Genomic DNA, 12,001 nt, shown 5'->3' on the forward strand with positions numbered 1-12,001 from the left:
CAAGAGATAATAAAAAAATTACCAAATAATAAGACACCAGGAGAGGATGGATTTCCAATAGAATTCTACAAAACATTTAAAGACTTATTAATTCCGCCCCTCCTGGATGTAATCAACCAGATTGATGAAACACAAAGCTTACCAGATTCATGTAAAACAGCAATAATTACAGTAATACTAAAACAAGGGAAAGATTCACTCTCACCAGCGTCATATAGACCAATATCTTTGCTAAACACAGATTATAAGATAATAGCTAAACTATTATCAAACAGATTAGCAGAGCAGGTACCGAAAATGGTAAATTTAGACCAAACTGGATTTATCAAAAAAAGACGCACAACAGACAATATTTGTAAATTTATTAACTTAATTCATGCAGTAGAAGGAAATAAAGCACCTGCAGTAGCAGTTGCTTTAGACGCAGAGAAGGCCTTCGACAGAGTAGAATGGAATTATTTGTTCAAAGTATTGCAAAAATTCAGTTTACCGGAGAAGTATATTAATTGGATTAAAGCATCATATAAGGGACCGTTAGCGAAAGTGACAGTAAATGGACATGTATCAAAGCAATTTAACTTAAGCAGGTCAACGCGGCAGGGATGCCCACTATCACCTTTATTGTTTGCGTTAGCTATAGAACCACTAGCAGAATTGATAAGAATAGATAATAATATAAAAGGAATAAAAATAAAAGACAAGGAATATAAAATCAGTCTATTTGCGGATGATGTTATAGTGTACTTAACAGAACCAGAACTATCAATAAAAGAATTATATAAGAAATTGAAGGAATATGGAGAAGTGTCGGGTTACAAGATAAACGTAAATAAAAGTGAAGCAATGCCTATGAATAATGCGGATTTCTCAAAATTTAAGAAGGAATCTCCATTCAGATGGCAAATGCAGGCAATAAGATACCTAGGTGTACAAATAAACAAAAATCTCGGCCAATTATATAAACTTAATTATTATCCACTAATGAAAAAATTACAGGACGATTTAGAGCATTGGAAAGATTTACCACTAACACTAATAGGAAGGATAAACTGTATTAAAATGAACATTTTTCCAAGGATATTATACTTATTTCAGGCATTGCCAATACAACTGACAGAAAAATTCTTCAAAGAGTTAAAGAAAATAATAAGGAATTTTTTGTGGAGAGGGGGGAAACCGAGGATAGCACTAGATAAATTAACAGAATAGTATAAACAAGGAGGCTTACAATTGCCAAACTTTAAAAATTATTATAGAGCCGCACAATTAAGATACCTATCAGATTTTTATCAAACAAGGGAAAAACCAGACTCGACGAGATTAGAATTAGATAAAATAGGGGAAAAGATACCTGAACACATATTATATAAATGGGATGAAAAATTGGTGCAACATAGAACTTCTCCAGTATTACATCATCTCCTCAATATTTGGAAGAAGATTCATGTAGAAAGAAATAAAACAAATTATCAATTACCAAAACTAATATTGACGCAAAATAAGTTACTCCCTTTTACAATAGATAACCTTTCCTTTAGAGAATGGGAAAAAAAAAGGGATTAAAAGAATAGAAAATTGTTTTTCAGGAAGTAGATTCTTATCCTTTGAACAAATGAGAGATAAGTACAATATAACTGGAGATACAGCGCTGGCATATTACCAACTGAGATCCTACTTGAAGGATAAATTAGGAAGCAATTTGAATTTGCCAGAGGGAAGTAACCTTGAATATGTGATTACAGATACAATGTTAATCAAAAGATTTATAACAAATATGTATATAAAACTGCAAGAAAAGGAGAATGAGGAAACAAATGGTAAAACTAAACAAAAATGGGAACAAGATTTAAATATAAAGATAAAAAAGGAAACATGGGAGAAATTATGTTCTGGAACGATGAGAAATACAATAAATACGAGGCTACGTATGATACAATATAACTGGTTACACAGACTATACATTACACCTCAAAAGTTAAATAAATGGGACCCAACAGTATCTGATAGATGTTTTCGATGTAAAAAAGAAATGGGAACAACAATTCATGCAATCTGGACATGTGAGAGAGTATAAAATTTTTGGGAAGATCTCAATCAGATATTACAGAAAACAATATACCAAAGAATCCAGAGTTCTTTCTCCTAAGTAACATAAAACACAAAGAATTTGGAATTGATTTGGAGGATGCACAAAAAAGATTTGTTAAGATAGCTCTAGCCATAGCAAAAAAGTGTATTATGTCAACCTGGAAATTGGAAGATAATTTGAAAATACAACAATGGTATATAGAAATGAATAAATGTATTCCATTAGAAAAAATAACATATAGTTTAAGAAATAATATTGAAATATTCGAACAAATATGGGAGCCTTACATTAAATAAAACCTACCGGGGACAAGCATTACCTAAGTTGATGGAAGGAGAAGGAAAGAAAAGAATGGACTCAGTAGAATTTCTGGTGTATTTTTGTTGAATGACAACATTGTCTGACTGGTTTAATGTAACCTAGATTGTATACCTAAAATGGATGGGAAGGGGGGTGGGGGGGTGGCTTGGGAGGAGGGAGTGGGGGGGGAGAAAAAGTCACTGTATATGTGTGAAAAAGAAAAAGTGTGTATCATGGCTAATGTGATTTATGGTGTGAAAAATAAAAAAATTTAAAAAAAACTTTGCACCTAACTCCCTAAACTCTCCTTGCAGGATCTCCTCATGCTTCCTTCACATGTTGTTGGTCCCTACATGAGCCAAGACATCTGGCTGCTCACCATCCCTCCTGAGAATAGGGAGAACTCAATCTGCGATATTACAAACCCTGGCACCAGGAGGGCAGCACACCATCTGCGATTCTCAATCTCTCCCACAGAATCTCTTATCTGTCCTAACTCCAGTATACCCTATCACTATTGTTCACCTCTTTTCCCTCCTTCCTTTCTGAGCTGAGGGTCAAGTCTCAGTACCAGAGATGCGGCCACTACAAATTGTCCCTGGTTTGTTGTCCTCACCAATGGTATCCAAAACAGTGTAGCTATTGTTAATGGGAATGGTCACAGGGGTGCTCTGGTCTTTCTGCCTCTTCCCCTTCTCTCTCTTGACAATCACCTGTCTCCTGACTTTTAGGGGTGACTCTCTCCCTGAAACTCCTGTCTATCATACCTTTGCCTCCCTTAAGATCTGAAGTTCATCCAGCTCCAGTTCCCGAACTCAGTTTGTCAGCAGCTGCTGCTATTCGCACCTTTTACTAGCGTAGTCATCAGGAACAAATATGCTGTCCCTGACTTCCCACATCCTACAATTGGAGCAATTCCAAAATCGATAGGATGCACCGTCCTGCTTTATGTCAAGAAAGATACTCTTGACTGTTTTTGGGCTATTTCAGTGCTGTGGCAAGGTGGAGGTTGTTGCAGAGAAATACATCTATCCGTTGAGAAACTATGCATTGAATATTGGACAAACAATGATTTTGATATAAAGCAGGACGGTGCATCCTATGGATTTTGGAACAATATTTATATCATGCATCATAATGCCTACTTTGTTCATCTGTAGAACTTAAGTGATTCATTTGGCATCATCTTGGACTTTGTTAGCCCCTTTGTATTACCATCATTTGTATTAAAGCAACTTACCGTACGGCCTTTGACTAAAGTTCTAATCTTGTTGGCCAAGTGTTCTCAAAAATCAGTAAATATTTCTTTTTTTTTTGTTTTGTCAATGATTCAGTAAAATTTGCAATTTCTTTTTCTTTCTGTTTATCAGAGAATTCTGACATTCTCTAACTTAACTTACCCATGGTATTGCTGATCCACTCTAGATCCATCATGATTCTGAAAATGTATACTTTTTGTGAAAAAAAATCCTTGCATTTTAATAGTTAACCCGCTTTGGCTACCTCCACTACTTTTAACTGCTCACAGACATCTTTCTCTCAATTAATTAAAAATCTATCCTGCCTCTTAAAAAATCCAACTGGATACTAATAATTCAGTTGTTGAATAGAACTGAGTAGAAATTTCACTTTTCTTTTGGTAATTTAAACATCAGCAAAAGCCATGTGTGGTAAGTATTTATTTTCCTTGCAATGACCACCAATTCCTATACAGTTCTGATCTGAGCAAGTTTGGAAAATCTTGCTTCCCAACGTGATCAGAAAACAAGAACTAATGCAAACCTCAAAAGACCTCAAATTCACTTGTCCATTTCTGTCAACATTCTTCCCATTCTGTCTCCATCATGTGAGACAAACTATCGAAAAACCCACCAACTCCCATGGCTACCTCAACTACACATCTCCCCACTGTGTCCCCTGTAAGGATCCCGTTCCTCTTGCACAATTCCCCCATCTCTGTCACATCTGCTCCCAGGGTGAGTTCTTCTATGTGAGATCATCCAAAAATTGTTCTCCTTCAAAACAACGTAGCTTCCTTTCTACCATTAACTGTGGGGCGGCATGGTTAGCATAGTGGTAATTGCAATGCTGTTACAGTCCCACCCACCCAGGTTAGAATGAGATGCTGTCAGTAAGGAGTTTGAATGTGTTCCCTGTGTCTGAATGGGTTTCCTCTGGGTGCTTCAGTTTCTTCCACCCTTCAAAACGTATGGGAGTTAATTGGGTGTAATTGGGCGGCCGGGGGTCATGGGCTGGAAAGGCTTGTTACCATGCTGTATATATGTCTAAAATCAACTCGGCCCTTGCCCGCATATCCTCCATTACCTCCACATCTGCCTTGGTCATCTCCACCCACGTGCACAACAAGGACAGGATTGGATGTGTCCTCACCTACCAGCCTCTGCATCCTTAGCCATTTCCACCACCTACTACATGATCCCACCACCAGACACAGCTTCTTCTCTGCCTTCCACAGAGACTGCTACCTTTGTGACTCCCTCATCCAGTTCTTCCTTCCCACAATGACCCCCTTGGCACCTATCCCTGTGACCACAGGAAGTGCTACATTTGCACCCATATATCCTTCCTCACCACCATTTGTTGAACCTACATCTCCTTCTTCACCACCATTTGGAGCCCCAAATGGTCCCTCTAAGTGAAGCAACACTCCACTTGTGAATCTGTAGGGGTCATTCTACTGCATCTGGTGCTCCTATTGTGATCTCCTCTACATCAGAAACACTGCACACAGACTGGGAGATTGCTTCACTGAGCACATCAGCACTGTCTGCCAAAATCATGGGGATATCCTAATGGCCACCCATTTCAGTTTCTCCCCCATTCCCATGCCAACATGTCTTTCCATGGTCTCGTGCTCTGCCTGACTGAGACTACCCACAAATTGGAGGAACAACACCTCATATTCTGTCTGGGAACCCTCCAACCTCCACTCACCCTCCAATTTTCATTCCCCTCCCATCTATCCTTATATTTCCTTTCCTCAAGATCTGTGCCTCTCTCTTTCATCTTCCCTCACTCCTTTCTTCACAGAGCCACCCATCCCCGATTAATTCTCACCTTTCCAGTCCTATACATGTCAAATTATCATTTTGTCGTCTAGTCTATGCTCCTCCCTCTGCCCTTTCTTTCTTTCTGCCCAGACTTTTAATCCAGACACCTGCCTACTTTTTTTAACAAATCTTGGAGCCCTAAGGCCCAAATCATTGCTGATATATCTTTAACTCTGATGGATACTGCTGAGTTCCTCCAGCATTTCTGTGATTTTGTGTTTCACTAATTCTAACAGGCAACTCTTCACCCATGGTCTCCGGAAAAGGGTTTTCTCCACTCAACAAACTCATTTGAATTCAAACCATTTACATTTGTCTTTCTTCAGATATCAGAGGTGTTAAATTCCTTATCTTTCTAACTCCTTTCATTCTAAGAATACAGTTTCCGAAACATTTTACCCCCACAATCTGACAACTTGATTTATTTTATCTATTCTCCAGCTATTTTCAATCTCAGTATTGTTGTGAAGTGCTGACCTGACCTTTCCTTTTATTGAGCTTTGTTATGCTGTGTCAAAGAAAATGTTAAAAGCAGAAGAAATGTGATTGATAGCTATGCCACTAGAATTGGGTTTCACTTAATTAGGCATAAGGTAACATGCCGCTTTAGTTGCCCATTCAGAGCCAGCTCTTCAGCGCTTGACGTCCTGTTTTGCGGAAACTGCCAAAATGTTTGGCCTGGAAGTCAGCCTGAAGAAAACTGAGGTCCTCCACCAGCCAGCTCCCCACCATGACTACCAGCCCCCCCACATCTCCATCGGGCACACAAAACTCAAAACGGTCAACCAGTTTACCTATCTCGGCTGCACCATTTCATCAGATGCAAGGATCGACAACGAGATAGACAACAGACTCGCCAAGGCAAATAGCGCCTTTGGAAGACTACACAAAAGAGTCTGGAAAAACAACCAACTGAAAAACCTCACAAAGATCAGCGTGTACAGAGTCGTTGTCATACCCACACTCCTGTTCGGCTCCGAATCATGGGTCCTCTACCGGCATCACCTACGGCTCCGAGAACGCTTCCACCAGCGTTGTCTCCGCTCCATCCTCAACATTCATTGGAGCGCCTTAATCCCTAACGTCAAAGTACTCGAGATGGCAGAGGCCGACAGCATCGAGTCCACGCTGCTGAAGATCCAGCTGCGCTGGGTGGGTCACGTCTCCAGAATGGAGGACCATCGCCTTCCCAAGATCGTGTTATATGGCGAGCTCTCCACTGCCACCGTGACAGAGGTGCACCAAAGAAGAGGTACAAGGACTGGCTAAAGAAATTTCTTGGTGCCTGCCACATTGACCACCGCCAGTGGGCTGATATCGCCTCAAACCGTGCATCTTGGCGCCTCACAGTTCGGCGGGCAGCAACCTCCTTTGAAAAAGACCGCAGAGCCCACCTCACTGACAAAAGGCAAAGGAGGAAAAACCCAACACCCAACCCCAAGCAACCAATTTTCCCCTGCAACCGCTGCAACCGTGTCTGCCTGTCCCGCATCGGACTTGTCAGCCACAAACGAGCCTGCAGCTGACGTGGACATTTACCCCCTCCATAAATCTTCGTCCGCGAAGCCAAGCCAAAGAAAAGAAAAAAAGAACATGCAATGGAAAATAAGCAACTTGAAATAGACAAGAAATTGGTTTATCAAATTAGCTATACTTGGGTATGATTAATAATCATTTGTGCAAGTATCTAGTCACTAATGGTTACTAATCAGATATCCAAGTGATCAGGGACACATTGATTATTAAATTATTTAAACTCCTTAGTTATTCATCAATTTAACTGTTAGGATGTAATGTACAGGTTATACTATGAATAACATTTATGAATTGGGAGGAATTGAGAGTCATGCTGTAGGAAGGATGATTGTAATACCTTTACAATTGGAAAACTGAAAATTGGTACTCAAAATGTAGGGAAGCATGAATAAAATGTGTATAAGTAGACAATCTCACCTGGAACTAGAGTAGAAACTGCTAAATTAAAAGAAAATTGTTTCTCCAAAAAGTAGAAAAGTAGAGGACATGTGGAACTGATTCTTAATACCAATGGTTAATATCGTACACAATTAACTTTAAAAATATGCTGGATAAATGTCTGATCATACATAGGATTGAGATTTTGTAGATTGGTGGAAAGAATCTGAGTATCTGAAGTTCCTTGATTGTTGTTGGAGGCAAGAGAGAAATTGACAGAGCATTCCCTGAGACAACTGTATTTGGGATACCCATGAAAGAAAGCAGTGTACATGGCTTGTGGAAAAGAAATGGCATTGGTGGCCAGAAGGGCCTGTTCTCATGTCATGCTTCTTTATTTACAGATTACATTTGCACCAATCTGTGGAACTTTGGGAGAAATCTTCATTAGAGATACCCTCCACAGGATCATTTTCACGATGAATGGCACAACGATCAGAGTGCCAATGGATGGTCCCCCTACATTTCTCTGAAGGTAACCTTCAGTTGGCTCTATGGAGGTAGAAATGGCAACTTCTTGGCATGACCTAGAGAAGAGCTACTGGATTTCTACTTACATTCAGCATGTCACATACTCAGTTGACTGAAGGCAGGCAAGATTTGTAAAGTTGCAAAAATAAAATTGCAGAGTACTCCTGTTTGTGTTTCAGTCTGCATAACATATGTGACCCTGTTTATTTATATTTTGGCATGTGGGAATACGTTCAACCTTTGGACTCTGATTTTGGACAGACAGTGGAAGGCAAATCATTTACTAAGCATTTTTTTAAACTTTGTGTCACTCCTGTGGAAGGTACCTCCATTTGAGAGATTTTCTCTGCATATTTGGGTTTAAACTGAAATATCAGTTTCATAATCTCTTTGCTCTTTAAATTTTTATTGTTTACTTAGCTGTTACAGTCTCCTACAATTTCTTCCTCCAAGAACACAATGGAATCTTGTTCTTTTAAAATTGAGAAAACCAAATAATCATATAAGCAGATATAGGAAACTTGGCTTAAATGACATTAGATAATACAATGCATAATAACTTCTTAACAAATGCTTTCCAAGAAATAGAATTACAGGTAGAATAAACATTAAATTTATGGGAACATCGATCTTTGTGAATTAATAACATTTGACTGTGTTCGGAGGCCTGGTTTATAAAATATTGTAAATGTGTGGCAGAAGTAGTTGAGATAGTAAAGTTATGGTATCTAGTTTTATAAAATGATACCAAGTTCAGAGAAGTTTCATGAATTTGAATATTACATGTGTATTTCTTTAATCTTACATTCTTACTTTAGCATTGACATTTTTGCTTGAAAAAAATGTGATCTATGGTTATCATATGATTAATATAATTTTGGAAATTATAATTAATACTGGTGAAAATATTTGGGGAAGGTCTGCAGGCAGAGAACTGGGGTTGGGTCATGTTTTAATGCCCCCTTTCACTAATCTTTAAAAGTGAGTAGAAAATAGCACCATGCATGATGGAATGACAGAACTAATATTTGAGCTGTTAATTAGAATGATATCTTCCATCTCTGACTGCAAAAAATCAGACTATCATTTTTTTTTTAATGCACTGGAACAATACAATCGGTGCTGAGTTGATGTTTCATACTTTCAAAGAAACTAGAACCAGATTTCCTTTGACATCTACTACTTGATGGAAATTTTGGTCAGGAGATAAAAGGAAGCAGAGTTGAGGTATGGATAAAACTACAGTCTAAAAGATGGTACAGCCACAGAAGGCTACGTGCCTATTCCTTTTCTAATACTGAACTAATTTAGAGTGCTCTTCTGAGATACCATTTCAAGCATAATTTTTCCTGGAAAAACGCATATCTCTATCTCCTTTGAGCTGAAACCTTGATATTTTTAATAGAGGTCTTAATTATTAAATAAAGAAAATAAATTGTGTCAGTCTATTATTATTATAGAAACAACCCTGGAAACTGATATTGATTAATGATTATTTTGAGCAAGATAGTGGATAAGATGCAATTCTGAAAACATGAGTCTTTGAAATATTTAGACTCTTTTGCTAGTGTTGACATAAATGTAATTAAGAACAAAAAGGAATATTAAATAGGGCACCTCACATCACTATCGATTATTATGTTTGCTTTCCTAATTATAAGAAATTTGTATCTTACCTCATTGGGAAAATAGATCTTGGCATTCTTTGATATTCTACTATCATTGTATTATCTCCCTTGCAAGACTGAATATTTTGGTAACTTCCTGTTCCGTGATGTTTGGCAAGCTCTTTTTCCAAAGCAAACCTTCGATGCTTCTTCCCATCCTGAGGGTACTAACTTTTGCTGAAATCAATACCTTGGATATTCTGCATGAAAGAATCGTAGCCTACTATCAACCAAAGGTTATATCACAGTGTGATTGTGTTCTGCTTAAAACATCTACATGCCTGCAACTTCCAAAACTAGTCTCCAGAAGGAAAGATTTTGATTTTGATTTAATTTTTAAGTTGAACCCCTATTTACTCAATGTGTTTTGGCTTACACTGTGTAACCAGGGATCCAGAGGCACTCTGGAAGCTGCTGGTTACTGGGGATCACTGATGTTCTCTCCTACCATGGAATGGGGTTATCAGTCAAGGAATAAGATAGCTTAAACATTAAAATAATTCAGAATTTCTCCTTAATGTTTTCCATTTGTTTTGCAGAGTGAAAATAAGTTTGTTTCAGGATTAAGCTCAAAAAAGGATTATAGTAATCAAAATATTGCTGGCCAACATGTGACTGAAAATATAAAAGTAGAAGATGATCAGGATTATAAACCCAGCTCCAACAAGGGAACTCAACAGACTAAAGATTTATTGTTCTTGAAGGATCTGAATGGAACTGATGGGTCACAACAAACAGATCTGAAATTTCCAATAACTTTACACCCACTTCCACCTGGAATTAAACTTCAGCTTCAAGGTTCATCTTCCACATGCGATGTGGTCAAATTTGCCAAATTATCTGGACCACTAGCTTCAAACAATTTGAGCGATATTAGATTACAGACACAAGTAGACCCATCCTTGAAGATCAACACTATAAATGTTCCTCTTACGGTCCCTCCAACTGAAGCAGGTACTTCTATTGTTATCCAATTTTAGAAAATATCGTTTGACTTCTTTGGGCACAGTGTAGTTCTGATGTTATTAATTTGCTAATGCCAATGGTTTGTAAAGCAATATATTTTCAGCAATAAATCTTCACAAGATCTGTATCTGCAGTTATGTGTGGCATAACAAAGTCAAGTATGAATATGGTGAGTTTCCATTTTGTATAATAGATAATAATGGCATCAAAAATCTTGTTAAGGTATTTTAAAGATTTTTGTAGGTGATTTGCTCATATTTATTTAAGTATAATTTGATTGATCCCATTATACCTCATATAGTGAGAAGGATTCTTCAGTGAGCAGTCTAACAGGTTCTAACAGTCTAACATTCATGGAGCAGTGCAAAGAGCACAATTTATAGAGCATAGGATTACAATTGGCATAGGTGAATTGTTCCATCCTGATACATAGGTGAATTAGTCCAAAGCAAGGGCAGTATTATGGTATGACTGAAGGGTTCATACTGAAGCCTGATGGTAGTGGGGAAGTCTTTAATTCTGTTAGTGCCCTCTCGAGCCTTCTCCCTGCTCCAATGGGAAGAGCGAACAGAAGTGTGTAAAAACTCAGCAGGTTAGTCATTGTACTTTATATAAACTCAGCAGGTCAAACAGTGTACTTTATATAGCAAAAATAAAAATACATAACCAATATTTCAGGCTTGAGACTTCAACAAGGTATGTATGTCCATGGTGTAGTGGGTCCTGCAGGATGCTGGCAGCTTTTCTTAGGCAGTGGGAGATGTAGTTGGGGAGGGAAGTTTGCATGATATTCTGACCTGCATTCACCATCTTCTGCAGTTTCTTCCGATCTTCAACAGAGCAGCTCCCTTACCATGCTGCAATGCATCCTTTCTATGGTACACCTGTAGAGTTGTTGAAGGGCAAGAGGCATTATTTGATTTCGGGCTTACTACTGTGGTGTAGTCGGTGAATTTGAAGATTGATTTGGAATGATATTTGGCTGTAGAGTTACGGGTATAGAGCGAGCATAGTAGAGTACTGAGTACCCATCATTGAGGACTTCCAGTGTTGAACGTGATTGTGGAGGAAATGTTGTTACCCATCTTCACTGATCACAGCCTATTAGACAAGAAGTCATGGATCTAATTGTGGGGAGGGTGATTGGGACTAGATCCTGAAGTTTACAAATGAATTTGTTCAGGTCTGTTGCATTGAAGGCTGAGTTGTAGTCTAACGTAGGTGTCCAGGTGTTCCAGGGTCGAGTGCAGAGCCAGGAAGATGGCATCTATTTGGACTGTAGACAAATTGACATGGGTCAAAGCTGGCTGATAGGCAAAAGCTGATGTGAGCCATGACCAGCCTATCAAAACACTTCATGATGCATGATGTCAGAGCCACTAATCCAGGTCCGCTATTGTGCATTAATTTGGTACTGGTATGATGTTGAACTTGAAACAAATGAGAACTATGGACTGTTGCAG

At 38.5% G+C, this 12,001-nt stretch overlaps 1 protein-coding gene across 3 annotated transcripts in view; it reads left to right on the forward strand.

Moving 5' to 3' along the window:
- Window positions 1–12,001, forward strand: part of LOC138743549 (transcription factor SOX-30-like) — a 57,200-nt gene that overhangs the window by 15,380 nt on the left and 29,819 nt on the right. For all 3 annotated transcript variants that reach the window (XM_069899047.1, XM_069899045.1, XM_069899046.1), the window contains exon 2: window positions 10,112–10,526. In XM_069899047.1, coding sequence (XP_069755148.1) covers window positions 10,112–10,526 — 415 coding nt within the window. The remainder of the gene's footprint in view (window positions 1–10,111; window positions 10,527–12,001) is intronic.

The sequence above is a fragment of the Narcine bancroftii genome, chromosome 9, assembly GCF_036971445.1.
Source record: "Narcine bancroftii isolate sNarBan1 chromosome 9, sNarBan1.hap1, whole genome shotgun sequence".
NCBI classification, from domain to species: domain Eukaryota; kingdom Metazoa; phylum Chordata; class Chondrichthyes; order Torpediniformes; family Narcinidae; genus Narcine; species Narcine bancroftii.